The sequence below is a fragment of the Balaenoptera borealis genome, assembly GCF_965194805.1.
Source record: "Balaenoptera borealis genome assembly, chromosome: 4".
NCBI classification, from domain to species: domain Eukaryota; kingdom Metazoa; phylum Chordata; class Mammalia; order Artiodactyla; family Balaenopteridae; genus Balaenoptera; species Balaenoptera borealis.
Window position 1 is genome coordinate 115,248,626 of NC_138861.1, and position 22,613 is coordinate 115,271,238.

The 22,613-nt window shown below is 36.6% G+C and overlaps 1 protein-coding gene across 1 annotated transcript in view; it reads right to left on the bottom strand.

The window, feature by feature from the left end:
- TACR3 (tachykinin receptor 3) overlaps nucleotides 1-19,710 on the bottom strand; it is an 88,823-nt gene extending 69,113 nt beyond the window's left edge. Inside the window, exon 1 of the mRNA XM_082389087.1 lies at nucleotides 1,723-19,710. Coding sequence (XP_082245213.1) covers nucleotides 1,723-2,738 — 1,016 coding nt within the window. The 5' untranslated portion in view covers nucleotides 2,739-19,710. The remainder of the gene's footprint in view (nucleotides 1-1,722) is intronic.
- Nucleotides 19,711-22,613: the final 2,903 nt, after the last annotated feature.

A 22,613-nucleotide genomic window follows, 5' to 3' on the forward strand; every position in this document is an offset into this window, starting at 1 on the left:
CTCAAGAGGGAGGCGATATGGTGGTATATGCATACATACAGCTGATTCACTTTGTTGTACAGCAGAAACTAACACAACATTGTAAAGCAATGATACTCCAAAAAAGATGTATTAAAAAAAAAATGCTCAAACCAAAGAAACATTCCTTTCTATCTTGGCAGAGCAAGATTAGAGGCAATTTCACTTGTTCTCCATCTTGGGGCTAATTTTATTTCTTCTTTTTACTCACCTCTGTCCCTACAAAAATGAAGGGGTGAGATACTTGTGGAAAATCAGAGGTAAAGGGGAAAGGAAGATTGGCAGTTTCAGAGGCTTTTAAAATGTGGTTTTATGCTTACTTATCCTAGTTAGTGGCCACTAACCACTGCTCCTTCAATTTAATCCCCCAGGCGTGGCATTTGAAAATTGTTTCTACAGCTTTATGTCATCAAGACCTCTGTGCTCACTATTTCAAAATAGTAAACACAGAGGATGGACTTATGGAAAAAAATATAGTTTTTTCTTATTTTTTCTCATAATGGTGGCTTAATGTAGTAAGAATTAATATTAAGCCTCATTTTATTTTGAACAAGTTTGTTAATATAGAAAAAAAGTGTTTTTTTCTTTTCACAGATGAGAACATTGTTACTTGAAGTTAAAGTGACTTCAATCCCCTCCCCCCGCCTCCATGCATCCCCCTTGCAAGCTGCCAATCACAAAATGAAGACTAAAATCAACTGGTGTGTTTCTTTTTTAGCATAATATTGAATTAAAATGTAACTATCAGTAACAGGTAGAGGTTTACCATTGTGTTAACACAGTATGCATAGTCCGAAATGTTCAATATGAGAAAGAAAATACACACAGAAATTTCATAAACTGGAACATGAGGACAACTGTTGGAGGTCTCTCCAGCTTCTTAAAATTGCTTGAGAATCTCAGAATCCCTACTGTAGATGGGGGGACATTCTAAAAGATTATCTTCAACAGTTATAAAGTGGTGTGCCTCATTTCTTAACCACTTATTCTTTGGGCTTTTTGTTGCCCATTATTTGAATGATTTGGATGCCATCTTCCAGACACAGGGTTTACCCATCTCATGGCCTTCACAGACTACTGGAAGTGAAAACTATGTGAAACACTGTGGAAACTGCTAGCTGACGGCAATCATTTGGAGGGAGCTTGTTGCCTCTGATGGATCCTCCATGACTGGGAGACCAAACCAGTGTTGGCCTTGGGGCAAGGATGGGGAAGGGGTTGGGTGGTGATGAGGACCAGCAAACCAGAGGGAGGAGAAGGGTAACTTATCATTCATTTCTCTGACAGAATAATGACTGACAGAAGGAAGGCCACAAAGTACATTTTACAGATAACATAATTTTTGTGGCAATTACTTGAAGCCATCTGAGAAAATGTGCGAATACTAAGCGTTTCTAGCTGAGTTTGTCCTACTTGGAATGACAGATTTTCCCCATCTTTCTCATTCGCCTTCTTCAGTCCTTCTAGATGCCCTTAATGGGGATCAGGGGATTAGGGTGGGAGTGGGGAGGCCATAGAAGCAGAAACCAGTTCAGCCATTAGAGGACTACAAATGCGTTAGTGACCTCCTTTCTTCAAGAACTTTTTCCTGGTCCCTTTCCTTTTATCAAACCCATTTTGTCACCATTTCCTTTGTAACCTTATCCCACCGCCCAGCCCCTCTCTCTCCCTCCTCCTCCTCCTTCCTCCCGGTCTTCTCCTCACCTGTCCACTGCAATGGCAGTCATAGAGTAGATGCTGGCGAACACCGCTGTGATAGGAAAGAAGTTCTGGAAGCGACAGTAGTTGGCGCCAAAGTACCACTCGCTGTGAAGCGCATAGATGAAGTTGACCAAGGTGTTGAAGGCGGCCATGGAGGCGTCGGAGAAAGCCAAGTTCACGAGGAAGTAGTTGGTGACGGTCCGCATGCGCTTGTGGGCCAGGATGATCCAGATGACGATGAGATTCCCGAAGACCGCCACGGCCACCACCACGCCGTATGCTAGGGACCAGAGCGCAATGCGCCAAGACGGCTGCACGAACTGGTTGGTGAGGTTGGCCCGGAACTGCGAAGGCGCCGCCGAGGCCGCGGCCAGTCCCAGCGTGGAGGAGGAAGCGGAAAGATTGCCGGCTTGGACGAGCAGTTGCAGCCACTCAGGCTCAGCCTCTCCCGCGGCTGCCCCAGCCTCGAGCGCGGCACTCGGGTTCCCGGCGTCCGCCCCCGCTGTTCCCCAGTCCGTCCAGTTCGCGGCTACGGGGAGCGAGACCATAGCGATGGGTCGGCAACCCGGCTCCCCTGACTCACCCGCTGTCCGCCCGGGCCGTCTCCCGCGAAGTTCTTCTCTGCTTCCCGGTAGCTTTGCTGCGGAGTGGACCTCAGCCCCGCCCGAAAGCGAGGTAGAAAGGTACCCACAGCCCTTGCTGGTTAAGGTATGCTTTGAACCTGCAGGTGATGGGGAGAAGGGAGGCACTTTCTCCGAGGAGTCTGCGAATCTAGCAGGCAGGAAGGATGAGACAGTCGGAAAAAGAGATGCTAAGGGCTGTCGCCCGCGGAGGACTCCGGGGCCGCCCCTGCGCGAGTTCCCGGGCACCGGCTGGAGCGCTGAGCATCGGGGGCTGCTGCGAGCTTTATAGTTTGTCATAGTGCCCTGCTTTCGTGACGTTGTGCGGAGCTGACGAGCCCCTTCTTGGGATACGATTGCCCTCCTTTCCTCCACCCCCGCCCTTTGGGTTTCATTCATTCGCTACTCGGCGGGTTGATACGCTGAAGGAAGGGCTGCACTTTTTCATACGTAATTAGAATCATTGCAAGATTGTTTTTCGTCTTTTAACTTCAAGATATTTTGCTGAGGTCCCTGCTTTCAGACATTTACTGTGGACTATTATTTTCTAAACCAATTAAGCCATTCACCCGTAAAGCAAAGGCACGGTCCCCGGGGATTTTTCAGCTAGGGCTAGAGCATGTGTGGGTGCAGCCGGCTGCGGACTGTGGGCACCGAGAGCCGCGCGCTTTGTTAGGTGCCACTGGTTTTTGGAATTTCACTCAACTTTCTGCTCGTGTGTTTCTATTCTCCCTTCTCAGATCCTGTTTCTTCTCGTTCCCCCTTCCCAAATCCACCCATTTCCCCTCTTCCTCTAATCTCTATCACCAGAAATCCGACCCCTCCTCTCCCCCAGGCAGAGAGAGACTACGGTTTTTCCTGGAGGATTCTGCTCAGGTTGGAATGCCATAAAACAATGAGGGTAAATCAGAAATTCCAAGATGTAGATTTTCTTGAAACACAAGGGCAAGACTTGAATTTCTTCATTTCTCTGGGATGAAAGTATCCTGTAAGCAATCTAAATACATACACATGGCTATACGGTTTTGGACATTTGGAGCCTTAGTTTTCAGGGCCTGACCATGAGGACACACTGATGAGGATGCAAGAATAACCTTAATTTCCTGGGCAGACAGGCAGGCCTGACTTCTGAGCTTTGGGTGAGAGCAGGTGAGCTGGAGTGTTCGGTGGAGTGCAAGCTGGAGCCTGTGCTTAGGTGGATCTCACAGGCAATTTATTAAGATGTTCTGGGGCCAAGACTCTCTTTTATTAGTCTCTTGGGGGGCAGGTGAGAAGAGGTTTAGGGTTACACGTATTTTAGCAATCCCCCCAAAACACTTGAACTCTTTTTTTTTTTTCCCCCCACTTGAACTCTTTGAGCTTTGATTTCCTCACTTGAGAATGAAGATTTTTAAAAAATCTAATTTTCAGGGTAATGATGGGGATGAGTAGTTTCAACAGCCTTTCGACAATACCAGGCAGGAGGGAGACCTCAATAAATGTTAGTGCCCTTCTCTCTTGTTACAATGTGCATTTCATCTAAACATTGCCAGGTAAGATGTATTTGAGAGCAAGTTTTATTTGCTTCAAGAGAAAGTAGCTTGTGATTTGTGCACACTGTATTCTTTAGTTTCCCAGTTAAGTACCTATTCTTTAAAAACCTGGATTATTGCATAAGTGAACTTAGGGTGATTGGTAATAAATAATATTTTCCTTCTTATATTTTTTATGACAAAAAGGTAGTGTATAGAAGTAAGTTTGAGGCAACCTGATAATAATTCTGTGGACACAACCCTACTTCAAAATAAATGCATGCTGAAAATGATAATTATCAAAGGTTATTATTTGCTATTTCTTCTCAGAAAGACCTGCAAAAACATGTGAAAAATCATAAGTTAACAGACTCCACACTTCCTGCTTATTAATTCTAAATTAAATTGTTTTCTTTTGAAAGGCAAATTACTTCTTTCTGTTAATTCACCATCTTGGGAAATTACTTGAGTTACAAGTGAAAACCTCTTTCTTCCCTAATGAAATCAATGGAGAATTGTTAAAAAAAAATTCCTTTGTATGAAACACACCATTTATCAAGATTACAAAATGGGTCATGATGTGGTTTGGTAATTATGCATATTTTGATCAAATATTTACAGTTGTAAAATTAGTTGTGTAGAAATCTATTCAGTTTACACTGCTGTTTTACTTATCCATACAGAGCGTTATAAGTTGTGATTTTGTCCTTATTGGACTTAAACATGAGTAGAAGATAGGACAAAAATTGATTGGTGATAGAATTAGAAGAAGTTACAATGAAAGGCGTTTAAAGAGTTGTTTTCTTTCAGAGGAAGAGAGGGATCCAGCTCATGGCTTTCCTTTTAGATCTGCCTTACATAGAGAGACTTTCCCTGTGTCCCAGTAGAGTAGTTATTGCTCATGCGTTGCTTCAGTCATTCCTTCAATGTGTATTGAGTGTACTTCCTTCCAAAGCTGTACCAAATACTAGGGATGTAGCAAGGAGACAACCAGATACAAACCCTGTCCTCATGGAGCCTGTAGTGTAGTAGTGTTTTTGACATTAAAGCAAGTGTTAAGGGTAGTAGAATAGGAAGATGCAGAGAAAAATGGGAGTATGTAACTAAGTAGGAGGATGTGTGCCTACTGGATTCTGTTAACTTTGCTTAAAACATTTCTTTGTGAGGATAAAATGAAGTGCCAAAAAGAAAGATAGACTTAGCAGAAACTTATGCCTTGAAAAACAGGAAGGTTTAGGAGATAATGGTTAAGGAGGAAGTTTCCCAACTAAGAGAATTTGGTGAATAATCTGACCATAGTAGCTCCAGAATCTGAATCTTACTCTTATCTGAGCCTACTCTTCTTGTTTCCTAATTCTTTCTCATCCTCTTTCACTTACCGTAAGAACTCCAAAAGCCTTAGCCTTGGACTACTGAGGAAAGGAGCAGGGAGGCTGAGAAAATGTTAACCCACTAGAAGGTAACTTAGAGAGAATCCTATGCTCCCACATTTAAAACCTGGGAGTGTGTGTGAGTATGCACCTATGCAAATGTATGAGGATCCTGGAAAATAAGCCAAGCATGGTATCCTAGGAGACATTAATAGGTTTTAGATAATAGTGTGTAAATCTTGGTTTGACTGAATAATTGTAATACAAATTACGATCATTTATGTGAGTACTTGCAGTTTATTCCTAATGACCAAGAAATATTAGCCTATTTTATTATGCATAATAGATTACATTTCTTCCAAATGTTATTTACTCTCCATATTTTTGCTTAGAATACATACTGGTGATGTGCCCCAGTAATTTGCTAACAATTTATATTAATAGAATGGATGCTGGTCATATATTAATTATTTTTTCCTCTTTTACAACTCGAGGAAACAATATGGCATATTTCATGCTTGTGTTTTTATTTTAACAGGCCTCCTAAAAATAAACATATCAGGGTGGAATTTCGGGTAGTGTTGCTGGCTAGTGGAAGAGTTATTTTCGGAAAGAAAAAGTCAAATTTCCAGATTTCTGTCTCTGACAATAATCTTCCGTGTGACAGTTCTCTCACACTTTTAGCTTCAGTGTGTTCATTGTTTCCCACTATGTTGAGATATTTTTTTCTTTTTACCAATGTCAGATCCTGATAGTCCACTCTTTGCTGCTTGCTTTATTTTTGTCCTTTATTATTTCATCGTACCTGCTTTGCAGTTACACTGGCTCATTTCCACCCTCTGAGTTATGGACTCCGACAATCAGGCTGCTGAGTATTGCTGACAATCAACAATTGATCATCTCCAGTTAATTGTGTAGACAGCTACTTAGCAATTCTTGCTGTCTACCGGACCCTCTTTCCATGTGGGCCTGTGATCGGTTCTCAGCTGTTCTGCAATTCTCTTTCTTCTCCATCTTCCTCTCTATGCTCAGCAAATGATGTTATTTACAGTTTATCTGATAAAAGTAAGACCACCAGCCAAGAACTTCACATTTCTGTGCATTTCATCCATCTTTAAGTCATTTATTATTGTCTCTGTGAAAGTGGTTTATCTTCTTTCATCTGTACTACGTGTTCTTTCAACAATTCTTATCCTTTCTCTCTCTCTTGAACACCTCTTTTCTTTTTTTTTTTCTTTAGGATTGAGACATATCCAAGAATCTACATTAAATAGCCCTTTCCTGACCACATTCCATTTTAGTTACCGCTTTTCTCTCTCTTCTTTTATTTCTAGATGAGCTTTTTAAACAAAATAGCTAAATTTAATATTTCCACTTCCTCACTCACAATATCTTGAGGTATTAAAATTCTTAATACTCTTTTGTCAGTGCTCTGTCCTATCAATTACCTGCATGTTGAACAGATTTCCACTTTCCATTCTTAACTTTATTGACCTCTCTGTAACATTAGCATTTGACATTTGCATTAGTTTCCTAGGGCTGTCATAACACATTACCACAAACTGAACAGCTTAAAACAGAATTTATTCTCTCACAGTTTGGGAGGTTGGAAATCTGAAATCAGGATGTAAGCAAGGCTGTTTTTTTTCTGGAAGCTCTGAGGGAGAACCTGTTCCATGTCTCTCTCCTAGTATCTGCTGTTTGCTAGCAATCTTCAGTGTTCCTGTGTTTGTAGATAACATTACTCCAATCTCTGCTTGTCATCACATGATATTCTTCTTGTGTATCTTTACATCACCTCCCTGTGTGTTTTTATGTGTCCAAATTACCGTTTTCTTATAAAGACATCAGTCATTTAATTAAGGCCAACCACAAACCAGTATACCTCATCTTAACTTGCTTATATCTGCAAAGACCCTATTTCCAAATTATGTCTTCACCTATATAAAAGATGTTCACTGTATCCCAACATGCTCCAAAGTTTTACCTATTCCAATGTCAACTATAAGTCCAAAATCTAATTTAAATATGAACTCAAAAGGCCCCAAATCTTATCATCTAAATCAGGTAAGCATTAAAACTCTGGGTATAGTCCATCCTCTGGCAAAATTCCTCTCCATCTGTGGATCTTTGAAACTAGAAAGCAAGTTATCTATTTCCAAAATACAATCGTGGGACAGGCATGGAATAGGCATTCCCATTTGAAAAGGGAGATAATGGACAGAATAAAGGAATCACAGGTTTAAAGAAAGTTCACAATCGAGCGAGACAAAATCCATTAGATGTAAGGCATGAGAATTATCTTCTGTGGCTTGGTGCTCTGTCCTCTGGGTCTGTGGAGGGTCCATCAGTCCCTGTCTCTGGGGCCACCAAGGCCCTATTGGTTCCTGCCTCTGGGCTCTTGGTGGTGGTCCTGCCATCTTAGCTTGAGGTGGTCCCATCCTGTTGGCCCAAGGAGGTGGTAACCCTATTCTCTAGAACTGAGGAGGTGCCATCCCTGCTGGCCTCTCAGCCACCTTCAGAGTTGTTCTTCCCTTTTCCTGAAAGGCAACACACATTTACAGCCTAGTATCTCTAGTAATCCATTTCCTTTTTCCTACCTACAGAATTCCAGAAGTCCAGCAGCCCTTCTTCATTTCATCCTGTCTCTGTCTGCTTCAGTCCAGGATAGCAGTGTTTCTGCTAAGATGGTTGTTTGGATCCATCACATGCCTAATCTTTCCAGCAAAAGTTAGTCCAGCCACAGTCTTGGTGTTTTCTCCAGAGCACAGTATTCTCATCTTTTGCCATATGGACAGGCTGAGAATTTTACAAACTTTCCCAAGTTTTCTAGTTCCTTTTTGCTTAGCAGTGCCTTCCTCAAGTTATCACTTTCCTCTTGCACTTCCTTACAAGCAGCAAGTAGAAACCAAGCCTGACCTTCCATGCTTTGCTTAGAAATCTCCTCAGCTAAATATCCAAGTTCATCAGTTACAAGTTCTACTTTCCAAAAGCAAAACACCATTCAGCCAAGTTTATAACAAAGATAACATTTCTTCCAGTTTCCAATAACCTATTTCTTATTTTCTTCTGAGATCTCACCAGAATCCCCTTTAACAACCTTATTTCTAAGAGTCTCTGCAAGGCAATTTAGGTTTTTACTACCTTACTTTCTTCTGAGATCTCACCAGAATCCCCTTTTACAACCATATTTCTAATAGTCTCTTAAAGGCAATTCAGGTTTTTACTACTGTGTACCTCAGAATTCTTCCAGCCTCTATCTACTATCCAATTTCAAAGCCAATTTCACATTTTTTAGTATTTTTTACAGCCGCACCCCACTTCCTCACAATGTAACCCACAATATTATTATTAATTTCTTCATTCTTAACTTTCTCTCCCTCTACAAGGCCATGGAACAACTGTCTGCTGCTTTCTCCTTCCTCCCTACATCCAAACAATATATTTTAAGGCTTCACTTCCTCTGCCTACCCTTTATTTTTAGTGTTTTCAAAGATTACTTTCTTGATCCTTTGCCTTTATTACTCTATATACTCTCCCTGAGATATCTACTTTATGCAAATGCAGATCTTTGCTACCATTAGTCTTGTTGTCTACCAGATCTACTTCTCCATGCTCATATACTCAGCTACCTACTGGACATTTCCCTTCAGATGTTCTACAGTCACTTCAGACTCTACAGTACCCAAATTGAACTCACCTTCAAGGTCTTAAACCTGTTCTTTCCATTTTTTTCCCATGTTAATAAGGAAATAAATCTGGCTGAATTTAATTCTCCAAACTAGAAACTGGGGAATTATTCTAGATTTTTTTTTGCATCTGTCTTTCTCTCCTTATTCCACAAATCCAATCTCTTACCAACTCCAGTAGAATAGATTCAGCATTCTTAGAAGTTCTTACATCCACAGAAGAAGTAATAGATATTTAAAGTAGGAAAGTGTCCGCTGGTGGATTCCTACTTTCAACCTCTATTACTTCATCTGTGGACTCTGTGACAGGCTCATAGTGGATCACTCTTATGAACGGATCACTGCTGATTTTAGTCAGTACTGCTCCTGTCAACTATTCTTTACAATGGCTTAGAGAGATCTCTCTAAACATAAATTAGATCAATCATTTCCCTGCCAAAAGGCTTTCAGTGGAAAGCAACAAGGCCCTTTATTATTAGGTCCCTGTTTGCTTTTTTAACTTCATCTTTTACTTCTCCCTTGCATTGTTCTTCTTTTTAACTATCTAAAACTACTGGCAATTCTTCCAACATATCTTATTCTTTTATACATCATGTTTTCACAGTTCTGGTCCCTCTTCCTGGAATACCTTTTCCCTTCCTGTAATTTATCACCTGTTCTTTAGATTTCATTTTGATTATTTCCTTCTTTTTTGGAGAAGCTTCTTATGATGGGGCAGTCTATCATAGTACCCTGTTTCTGTCATTAGGTTGGCTCTTTTCACAACATCCTGTAATTATTGATTTACCTGTATGTCTTCCCAATTAAACTATAAGACATTTAAGAGCCGAGTATGAACTTTATTCAGATGGCTAGCTTAGAATCTATAACAAGTATATGTTATTGGAATTACTAAATGCTTAATAGACCAGCTCTTCTTTCTATATATTATATGAAATTAACAACCCTAAATTGAATTATTTATGAGCACATTTGATTTATAAAAATATGACCTTTCCGAAATAAAGTTTATTTTATTGGGTTTGTTATTTATAGGTGAAATTTATGTTGTATTGAAAATGGTAATTTTAGAAGTTAGTCCATGTTTTCAATGATGTTAGGAAGAAGTAATTCTGTTTTATGTAGGAAAATACACTGGTACATTTTACTTAAGAAATGATGCACTGGTCTTTTTCCCCCTTATCCCAGAGACCTTGAGGTTAATACTATCTACCATTATCACTAGATTCACAGAAGATCTTATTAGATTTTATTTTGATAGTAAGTTCGTAATTGTCTCAAGATACTTACATATTCTTGTACACTTAATAGAATGGCATAGTTTTATGAATTCATTTGATTTACACACATACGCACACAGAGTATTTGAATACCACGTTCGTTCCTTGTAACAAAATATCATATTAAATATTCACAAAACTTCAGTTTTTGTTCCCCTTTTGTACAAAATATATATTGAAAATGAGGATTTTCTTCTATTTCTGGGTAACCTCACTAGAAATATTTCTCTCACACCCTCTAACTGCATATTAGTAGAAAGAAAAAATATGTCACCATACAGAGGACTATATTAATTTTATATTATAATTAACTTTCCTTGAAAATGTACAATTTTCACAAAACAGAACCTTATATTAACTTTCTTGTTTTACTCATTTTTGTCATTTTGTATCATGATTCAGTTACGTAACTCTTATTTCTCTGGTATAATTTTCTTTTTTTTTTCTTTTCCTTTCTTTTCTCCCTTCCTTCCTTCCTCCCTCCCTCCCTCCTTCTCTCTCTCTCCCTCTTTCTTTCTTTCTTTTTCTTTCTAACAGGACACAACAAATGCTCATAAGTTTGGATATTTACAAACAGATCTTTTTTTATAGGCTTTAGCTGGAAAGATGATTTTTTTTTCCTGGGTTTATAAAAGACTTGAAACCTCCAGCGGTGTGGCAAGAAGCTACTCAGCATTCACTCAGTCAGAAAATATTTATTGAGCTTCTATTGTATGCTAGGTGCTGTTCTAGGCATAGAAATTGTACAGGACTTATGCTTTGATGCAGCTTGACTATAGAGTTTTTCTAAATGTACTGTACCTTTTTCTTGGGGACAGATACTATGAAAATATATTACCTTTTAAAGATTGATTTTACATTTAATTTAATTAAAATACCTTATTTATGGAGCATTTATTCTGCAAGGCACTGTAGTGACATAGATTTTACTTCATCCCTAAATACTACTAAAGTACAGGAGGTACCTACTTTACAGATGAGAAAACGGAGACTTCAAGAGGTTAATTTGTGCAAGACCACAGAGATGGTAATAGAGGGAGAAACTTCACAGTATCCAGAAATTAACTCACTCACAATGTTTGAACAAATTCAATGTTGAAGGTTTTAACATTTATTTAAGGTTTTATTTAAGAAGAGTTTTAAATTAGAGAATGACAGCTCATCTGCTGTGTATAGATATTACAAACTAAGCACTCGGTGGGAAGCAATAAGTAAAAAAACCATGAGTCCCTCTCCCCTTCAAATTACCAAGTGCTCTTAATAGCCCTTAAAGCTGGTGTATAAATTATTAAGGAAATAGAAATTGGTGTGATATAAAGCAATATATATCAGGAATCTTAATAATAATCTCACTCCTTGAGTTCAATAATTTCACTCCTAGTGATTTGATGTAAGGAAGTAATCAGAAATTCAGACAAAATTACACAAGAATGTATATTGGAGCTATATTTACAAGGTCAAAAATGTAAAAGGAATACATGTAAAATAAGTTTAACATGTCCAAAAAATTAATCCTGGTGTTTACAAAGAGGTGCTTTTATCCTGTCATTTAAGAGCATGTTTTAAATATTCCAAAATTAGAGATGATGGTTGCACAACTTTGTGAATGTACTAAATACCACTGAACTGTACACTTTTAAATGATTAAAATGGTGGATTTTATGTTTTGTAAATTTTGCCTAAAATTTTAAAACATAAAATTTTATGTTATGTGAATTTTACTTAAAACAGGAAACTGTTCCCAAAAAAAGCTAGAGTCAGAAAAATTCATTATGTCACAACCAAAATTTATACAAAAGAATCAATTCAAGATGTATTCAAGTGAAATTACTAGACCACTGGATTTATGGATAAGGAAATAACATTAGACGTAACAGCAAAAAAAATTACCTATAAGTTTAATAAATCATTCTGGTCTCAAAATATTACACAATAACATTGCTTGCTGGAATAGAGTTGAGGAATTCTTAAAAATTCTTAGGGAAATAAAAGTGTGTTCGAAAAAATTTATCCCATTGATTAAATTTTTTTCAAATATAAAGATAACAGAAAGACATTTTCAAACATGCAGGGTTTTAAGTATAGCACTGATGAGTGTTTTGTAGAAGACAAACAAAACTCCAACAAATCAACAAACAAACAAGCGAACAGATAATTTCTTTAGAATTAACCCAACCAACAAAGGCAGACTGGAGTAGCCACGGTTTAAAGACTGGGACCATGGACTACAGCATATGGATATGAACCACAGTGATGACTCAGAAATGATTGATACCCTCACTGCCAATGTTTTTAAACATATACATGTACAACATAGTCACAGATTACATGAGAATTGGCTACTACAATCTGAAGAGAAAGTCACATTATTAAAGTCACACTTGAGAGTCCTCTATATCACCTATAAAGTATAATATGTACACACACCATATTTCCTAATGAATAAAATAGCTAGTCTTCAAGCTGGAATATATTGCATCTTCTTCAGTTTAGCACAAGATAAAGTATTAGATTGTATTTAAAGTCCAGATGGTATAAAATGCTCATTTAAACATTAGAATCATACTTGTTTGTACAAAACCTTTACACAGTGAGAGTTGAGAATGACTAAATTGAAGATTCCTATCTCCCATCTCCTCTTCTCCCTGGGATTATGCTAACTGAAAGAAATGAGAAGTGTATTATCTGAACAATGTAAATTATTTCTCTCCCTCCTTTCTTTTCTCCCTACATGTCATTCCTTTTTACCTTCTTTATTTTCCAAGTATATTGGAATTTTAGAAAATTAAATGCGTATTTGATATAATTCCATAGAATTATATAGTGATGATAATTTTGCCACCTGCATTTTTACTTTCAAGTAACTTGGAGACAATTTTCCAAAGAAATAAAAACATACTCATACAAGTGAATTACAAAATAATTCTAGTCACATTAGGATTTGTTTACTTTTTTGTGTAAGAGGAGAAAGGGTTATATTCAAGTAAGTATGTGTGATAAGTCAGACATCTGCAGACACTGGGTTTCCCATGTTTATTCAAGAGATACAGGTGACATAATTAAGAGAAAAATTAATATTTCAAAACCATTAAAGTATCTATTACTATAAATTTAAGAACTGCTGAATTTGAGGGGGGGGTGTAGTGGAATAATTCAGCTTCTTTTTAATACTCAAAATAAGAGCTCCTTGGAGATCTCCTATCTGTTAACTGGATCAGAGTTAATCAGTATAATTATAGGATTGCATGATTGGTATATAATTTCTGTGCCACACATTCATTTAAAGGAGGAATCAGAAATTATTATGTATAGGAGGTGCTGATATCTTTATTCACATATGCTTCATTTATGGCTGGCATAATTTTTCATGTGAAATCTGATCACTGCACAAGCTCCACAAAAATGGAAGTATATTAAGGAGAATATAGGTCAAATTTACTCATAGTAGTGCACAAAATTTTCTGGATACAAATTTATTCCCAAATGTTCTTAGTGGTCTAAGAAGATTTCTAAGAACATAATCTATAAGCAAATCAGCATTTGACATGGTTTAATCTAAGCATGGTTTAGATTAAAAATTCAAATATAACTAACTCTCAGGTACATATTACATTCTAATCTTTGTACTATTATATGCTGACTAGTGTAGTATTCTACAAGTTATTGATCAAGAGGTGAAAAGAAAGCATATACTGTCAATTATGTATCTTTATTTATTTTCAAATTATATATATTGCATGATTGCATGAATATATTACGTACATTTAAAATATTCAAAAATACAAAGGAAAGATGAGGCCATTGACAATAGTCTTGAAAATATACATGTAGCATCTTAGCATGTAATCTCTATTTACACAAAGTAGCTTTGTTCATAGATATGAAAATTCTCCTTACTTCTGTAATTAATTAAAAATGATATTAATGATGCTGCATAGCCATTTCCCTCGCAAACTCTACAAACTAGTTGTTAGCAACCTTGCTACTTCCATGGCTGCCTATACAGTTGGGAGTCAGCAGGTGTATGCAGAAATGGCTGTCCTAGGTTTTATAGTATTGATATATTTTCTAATTGACTGAAACATAGATATTTTCCCTTTTTTTCTTCCCATAAAATCCTATCTTCTATCGTGAGAATGTTTGAAGCTCCTCAGTATTTCAATATCTAAAGATATGACACTTGATACTGAAGTATTTGTAGGTGCTAGTTCACATATGTTTGGCAAATGAGGGAATGATACCTATATTGGGAAGTTGGTACATTTTTTTGTATCTGCTGAGGCTGCCTCCAGTCATGCTGAGAAACTTGCTTCAGTAGTCCAAAGTCTCTCCTCCAGTACTGATTGCAACTTTTGTTAGTGCTCTTGTAACTAAATTATATAAATTTTGAGAGGTGTCACTAGTCCTTTTCCCCCATATGTGCTGCATTTATTAATGCAACTTTAAAAAAGTGCCGTAATTGTTAATAATGTCTCTATTTTATGAGTGAGGAAAGTGAGAGAAGTAATTTGAAACTTAACTAGCAGGACCAGGATTCAAATCCAGATGTTTCAACAGCAACATATATAGTCTTAATCACCTACTCTCTGACCTCAATTTAATTGGGAAGTCACTGGAAGAGGCTAATGTAGTTTTCTACATCAAAACATCACATAGAGAGTGTAAAATAGACAGGGTGAAACAAACAAACAATACACCGATATTTCTTAAAAGTTAACAAGATGAAAGGGAAAATAAAGGGGAACAATTTTAAAACTATTTACAATTCAATTTATATTTAATTTATACTCCCATACCAAGTAGATATTTTCAATGGAAATGAGTTCTTATCAATTTCCCACAGAAACAAAACATCTGTGAGGGTATTTTACTCCATGGTTTCATTATTAATCTGAAAAATCAGATTCCTGATAAGATCAAATTACTTGACTGAAAAAGATCAGGGATTTCTAGGAAACAGAACAAATATCTAATGGTGGTAGAATCTAGGATTTACAAAGTTATGTGATCAAGGGCAGGAAGTTATTTCTCTCTCTCTCTCTCTCTGTCTCTCTGTCTTTAATTAACAGGAGCATCAATCTTAATTTTGTAGGGATATTTTAAGAAAAATACATTTTCTAATCTATGAAGTAAATTCATTTTAATTTGATGCTTAAATATGGGAGAATTATATTAACCTTGAAACAACCCTCATAGTCTCATTATTGTTGTGGTTTTCTGTGGCAAAGCAAAATTCCCAGAGTAGTTGAAACTCTAGATTCAAAATTCTTGTAAGGTTTTGAAAATATATTAAGTTTATATAAAACAAACCAGTATGAAAATATGAAAAGACTGAGAAAAATAACATTTAAAAATCTCTAGGAATAACAATATTTATAAAATTATGAAATGGGAAGTATTATTCCATCTAAGTGAATATAAATGGTTCTAACCATAGCATCTCTCCCTTATACCTTTGGTCTCCAAGTGAGGTGCACATACTCCATGTAGTGCTAGAGATGATTCATTAGGATGCGGGAGGACCTATTCAAACATTTATTATTTTTATTCTTTATCTTGTCCTTTAAATGTTTTATGTTATTAGTACATATTTTTAAATTTACATGTTAGTAAAGTAGAACAAAGATATAAATTGTACATTGATGATTGTGTGTGTGTGTGTGTGTGCTGCATGCACTAATTTTTCAATTGGTGGAGTTCTGTTATAAAAGATCTTGATGCTGTACTTCCCTTCCCTGTCCATTTTCTCCCACTGACACCACATTCCCCAGCCACAGAGAAGATGCGTTGCTTCTGCCCCTGACATATTTCCCTGTTGGCTTAAATTAGCAGGACTACAAGGATGTCCGGGTAACAGAAGACCACATTTACCCTCTTGTTTGTGCCATCTTCCTGAGTCTCAGTGGTGGTATGAAAATTAGGGTTACATAATAGTTTTTTTTTTCTTTTTACCTTAGGAGATTATGCTTATAATTTCCATTCTACCTGGCAGACCTTTAAGCTAACCCTGATGTCTTGCATTCTATTCAGCAGGTATTAATCCTTTATCCAGATCTATAAATTATTTCTCTGGAAATAACAGACTAATAGATTCACTGAGATTTTTTCTGGTTTATTATGTTAAGATAGATCATGTGTAAGTGAGACGAAAAAGTCTGAATAAATCACTCTTAAAATGGGAAAATTCTGATCATAGCCTTTGCAGAGATTACCACTCTTTTTTTCAGGTGCTACAATTTGTTGTTTGACAATAAAAAATGTCTGCTGAGCTATAAATAAGACTGTGTCTCTGAAACCTTAGAGAGTAAACTTATAAAAAGGTGCAGTTTATTTATAGAAATATCTCTTCAGACAAGAATTTATAACTCTTCAGACAATTGTTCTCTATGGGCTTAGAAGAAACTGATTGTTTCATCTACATAAAAAATTTCCTTGGATGGCTGAAGAAATAACATCAAGGGAGAGAAAAATTAACTCAAAGTATTCAAAGGTCTCTTATTTTAGAGGGACTGTAGAGATCACTTAATCCAGTTCCCTTAGAGAAGGAGCAATTGAGTCACCAGGAGTTGACAAGCCATTTGTGTTTTTATACATAAAATGGCTTGGGGGATAGTGAAGAAACTTTATTAGTATTGCTGGACACTGCTGCTCAACATACTGTCATGCCTAGTTAGCAATTGCTAACTAGTTCTTCAGCTTTAATTAAAACTGCTTCTATTGTTGAATAACATGCAGTTATTCTGCGACCTGAAATACCTGTTGTGGCCTGTGTTACAGCAAATCATCATCCCAACAGTGTGGGAAGTGCACAGAGTCTTTCCCCAGAAAGTGGAAATGGTATATTCAAGAACATGCAACAGGGGAAAGCACTGAGGGTACCAACCAAATAAATGAACACATGACTATTATTCTTCGGGTCCTTCGTTAAATCTTCCTGAGGAACTATCTAACATTCTGGCTAAATGGGAGTCACCCAATAATCAGTTATCTGAAGATGCTAAAAATTCAACATGGTTTACAAATGTCTCAAGAGCAGAGGTTGACACTTCATCTGGAAAGCATCTGTACTGTGACCGGTCAATGATAATATAGATTTTTAACATTTATAGGGCAATAGCCAGTGAACCAGCAATGTATCTAGAAAATGAGCTTTAGATAACTGATAGATAAAAAAAAAAAAAATCTCAGCAGTGCTGTTATAGAAAATGTTATGGATTTAGAAGGGGAAAACTTGCTTATTCATGCATCTGTGATCATTTGTCCATCATCTAGGAAGCTAAGGAGCAGCTGGCTGGCTGTCAAACAGGGTTGATAGGCGTAACTCAATTTCTTTCTCCTCACTCTCTTCTATTCTCCCCCCTCTTCAGCATTGTTCCAACTTCTTTGTTTGATGAGGTAGTTTAATATTTTGATCTTTAATTTTATTTTAATATCCCCTGAAGTATAGCTCTCTGTTTCAAGAAAACTAATTATCAATTTTAATGCACATTATTTGTCTGTTGATGAATATTTTTATCTCATTTTATAATATATTGTAAAATTTATTTCTCACCACTATTTTTTCTTAGTTTTCTCCATCTTCAAGTTTCATGTGTTGCATCCCACTTTCATAGTACTTTGTAGATACTAGTCTGTTTTTTAGCTTCCAGTATTATAAATAAAGATTCCAATGTAAATTTCTTGTTTCATTTTTTGTAGATAAGCATTTTACTTCTATTGGTAAACTTCTGTGCTTATTATTTTTTTATTCCTAGACTTCAGATTCTTTAAAATTCAGAAATGACATGACCAGCTGTGAGTTTTTTCAATCTTCAAACTTTGTTTCTCTCCATCTTGAGGACATTTTCTTCTATTCATAGCTTAATTTTTATCCTTCTGCATCTGTGCCTTCATTAAAAAAATTTAACTACTATTATTTATACTTCATGTGCCATTAATATATTCTCCAATCTTCTCACCTTTTTCTTCATTATACCCATTTCTCTACAATTTTGCTCTATGATTTAGATATTTGTTCAACTTGATTTTCCAAGCCACTAACTTAAGTTACAGCTGTTTCTGTCTCCTCATTCAATTAATCTACTGATTCCTTAAGCTGGTAAGCCACAGCAAAATGTTCTCAATTCGTATAATCACCATAATAATCATTTTTAAGTTCAAGTTTCTCCTGTATTCAAGAGCCTCTTCCATCAGCTCTATTTTGCTGGATATTCTTCTGTTTAACTCATCTTTCTCTCCCTAGGCAACTGGATCTTTCTGAGGCAATAGGAGAAAGCCTATTTCCTTCTACTTTTCTATCCTAAGAAGCAGAAATAACAGAGTAACTCCTTCCAACTCTTAATTGCCTTCTTGGGGCCAGAAAGGCTAGGCATAGTCGAGCTGCCAGATATTATTCTATTCCCAATGGCACCTGCAGATCTCTTAGAATAAATTTATGTCCAGATAGTGAATTGTGGCTTTGCAGTATAGTATCTCTTTCAAAGTGGTCTCCAAACACACTCCCTCCCGTAGGTGAGAATACTTATTCTCAGTAGAGATTCCAGAACACCTGAATGAAACACTCTGAAGGCCTCAGAAACCATTTGGTTCAAGAGAGAAGGCTGGAAGGGAGAGAAAGCAGGGAGGAAGGAAGACCTCCTTGTTCAGTTAGTTTTGTTCTCAGAATCCCTTTACATCTACCTCAGTAGAGCCATTATAAGTGAAATGTAAAATATAAATTCAAGAATATGCTAATAATATTCCTGAGAGCAGAGAATGAACTTTATAACTTAAAAATTTCTTCACCATATGCGTGTAAGAGATACACAATGCACAGTATAAGAGCTAAATAAATATTTAATTGATTGCAAAGGCCAGCATTTCAAAAGGGTACATGTGAAGATCATTCTGTGTTTTACAATTTTTTAAGGAATTGTTTCTTAAACCTCTGCTACCTGAATGTGAAACAAATTTCTTCCTCATATAATATAAATCCCTTTAACTTTTGCTTTCTTTTTTTTATGAAAGATTAACATTTAAAAGAAAACCATATATATAAACAACTATTTATATTTAGAAATTTTGCATTTTCATTTCTGCTTCAAAGAACAACAAAAAACTGCCTGAAAATATTATATTTTAAATGTTTAAATTCATACCAAAACGTGAAAAAAAAGTCCTCAATATTTTCTTTGAAAAACAAACTCAGTAATGAAAATCTTTTACTCGTTTGAATGATTTTTATTTTTTATTTATTTATTTTTTCAAGTGAAAGCTTCTTTTATTTACTTATTTATTTACTTATTTTTTTAACATCTTTATTGGAGTATAATTGCTTTACAATGTTGTGCCAGTGTCTGCTGTACAACAAAGTGAATCAGCTATACGTATACATATATCCCCATATTTCCTCCCTCTTGCATCTCCCTCCCACCCTCCCTATCCCACCCCTCTAGGTGGTCACAGAGTACTGAGCTGATATCCCTGTGCTATGCGGCTGCTTCCCACTAGCTATCTATTTTACATTTGGTAGTATATATAAGTCCATGCCACTCTCTCACTTCCCCCTCCCCGTGTCCTCAAGTCCATTCTTTACATCTGCGTCTTTATTCCTGTCTTGCCCCCAGGTTTTTCAGAACCTTTTTTTTTTTTTTTTTAGATTCCATATATATGTGTTAGCATAAGGTATTTGTTTTTCTCTTTCTGACTTACTTCACTCTGTATGACAGTCTCTAGGTCCATCCACCTCACTACACATAACTCAGTTTCATTTCTTTTTATGGCTGAGTAATATTCCGTTGTATATATGTGCGACATCTTCTTTATCCATTCATCTGTCGATGGACACTTAGGTTGCTTCCATGTCCTGGCTATTGTGAATAGAGCTGCAGTGAACATTGTGGTACATGACTCTTTTTGAATTATGGATTTCTCAGGGTATATGCCCAGTAGTGGGATTTCTGGGTCGTATGTTAGTTCTATTTTTAGTTTTTAAAGGAACCTCCATACTGTGTCAGTTGACATTCCCACCGACAGTGCAAGAGGGTTCCCTTTTCTCCACACCCTCCCCAACATTTATTGTTTGTAGATATTTTGATGATGGCCATTCTGACCAGTGTGAGGTGATACCCCATTGTAGTTTTGATTTGCATTTCTCTGATGATTAGTGATGTTGAGGATCCTTTCATGTGTTTGTTGGCAATAGGTATATCTTCTTTGGAGAACTGTCTTTTTAGGTCTTCTGCCCATTTTTGGATTAGGTTGTTTGTTTTTTTGATATTGAGCTGCATGAGCTGCTTGTATATTTTGGAGATTAATCCTTTGTCAGTTGCTTCATTTGCAAATATTTTCTCCCATTCTGAGAGTTGTCTTTTCAGGTTGTTTATGGTTTCCTTTGCTGTGCAAAAGCTTTTAAGTTTTATTAGGTCCCATTTGTTTATTTTTGTTTTTATTTCCCTTTCTCTAAGAGGTGGGTCAAAAAAGATCTTGCTGTGATTAATGTCATAGAGTGTTCTGCCTATGTTTTCTTCTAAGAGTTTTATAGTGTCTGGCCTTACATTTAGGTCTTTAATCCATTTTGAGTTTATTTTTGTGTATGGTATTAAGGAGTGTTCTAATTTCACTCTTTTACATGTAGCGGTCCAGTTTTCCCAGCACCACTTATTGAAGAGGCTATCTTTTCTCCATTGTATATTCTTGCCTCCTTTATCAAAGATACGGTGACCATATGTGCATGGATTTATCTCTGGGCTTTCTGTCCTGTTCCATTGATCTATACTTCTGTTTTTGTGCCAGTATCATACTGTCTTGATTACTGTAGCTTTTTAATATAGTCTGATTCCTCCAGCTCTGGTTTTCTTTCTCAAGATTGCTTTGGCTATTCGGAGTCTTTTGTGTTTCCATACAAATTGTGAAATTTTTTGTTCTAGTTCTGTTAAAAATGCCATTGGTAGTTTGATAGGGATTGCATTGAATCTGTAGATTGCTTTGGGTAGTATAGTCGTTTTCGCAATGTTGATTCTTCCAATCCAAGAACATGGTATATCTCTCCATCAGTTTGTATCACCTTTAATTTCTTTCATCAGTGTCTTATAGTTTTCTGCATACAGGTCTTTAGTCTCCTTAGGTAGGTCTATTCCTAGGTATTTTATTCTTTTTGCTGCAGTGGTAACTGGGAGTGTTTCCTTAATTTCTCTTTCAGATTGTTCATCATTAGTGTATAGGAATGCAAGAGATTTCTGTGCATTAATTTTGTATCCTGCTGCTTTACCAAATTCATTGCTTAGCTCTAGTAGTTTTCTGCTCGCATCTTTAGGATTCTCTATGTATAGCATCATGTTATCTGAAAACAGTGACAGTTTTACTTCTTCTTTTCCGATTTTTATTCCCCTTATTTCTTTTTCATCTCTGAATGCTGTGGCTAAAACTTCCAAAAGTATGTTGACTAATAGTGGTGAGAGTGGGCAACCTTGTCTTGTTCCTGACCTTAGTGGAAATGGTTTCAGTTTTTCACCATTGAGAATGATGTTGGATGTGGGTTTGTCATATATGGCCTTTATTATGTTGAGTTAAGTTCCCTCTATGCCTACTTTCTGTAGGGTTTTTATCATAAATGGGTGTTGAATTTTGTCAAAACCTTTTTCTGCATCTACTGAGATGATCACATGGTTTTTCTCCTTCAGTTTGTTAATATGGGGCATCACATTGATTGATTTGCATATATTGAAGAATCTTTGCATTCCTGGGATAAACCCCACTTGATCATGGTTGTATGATCCTTTTAATGTGCTGTTGGATTCTGTTTGCTGGTATGTTTTTGAGGATTTTTGCATCGCTGCTCATCAGTGATATTGGCCTGTAGTTTTCTTTTTTTGTGACATCTTTGTCTGGTTTTGGTATCAGGGTGATGGTAGCCTTGTAGAATGAGTTTGGGAGTTTTCCTCCCTCTGCTATATTTTGGAAGAGTTTGAGACGGATAGGTTTGATAGCATTCACCTGTGAAGCCATCTGGTCCTGGGCTTTTGTTTGTTGGAAGATTTTTAATCAGTTTCAAGTTCAGTGTTTATGATTTGTCTGTTTATATTTTCTATTTCTTCCTGGTTCAGTCTCAGAAGGTTGTGCTTTTCTAAGAATTTGTCCATTTCTTCCAGGTTGTCCATTTTATTGGCATACACTTGCTTGTAGTAGTCTCTCATGATCCTTTGTATTTCTGCAGTGTCAGTTGTTAATTCTCCTTTTTCATTTCTAATTCTATTGGTTGAGTCTTCTCCCTTTTTTTCTTGATGAGACTGTCTAATGGTTTATCAGTTTTGCTCAGCTTTCAAAGAAAGAGCTTTTATTTTTATTGATCTTTCCTATCATTTCCTTCATTTCTTTTTCATTTATTTCTGATCTGATCTTTATGATTTCTTTCCTTCTGCTAACTTTGGGTTTTTTTGTGTGTGCT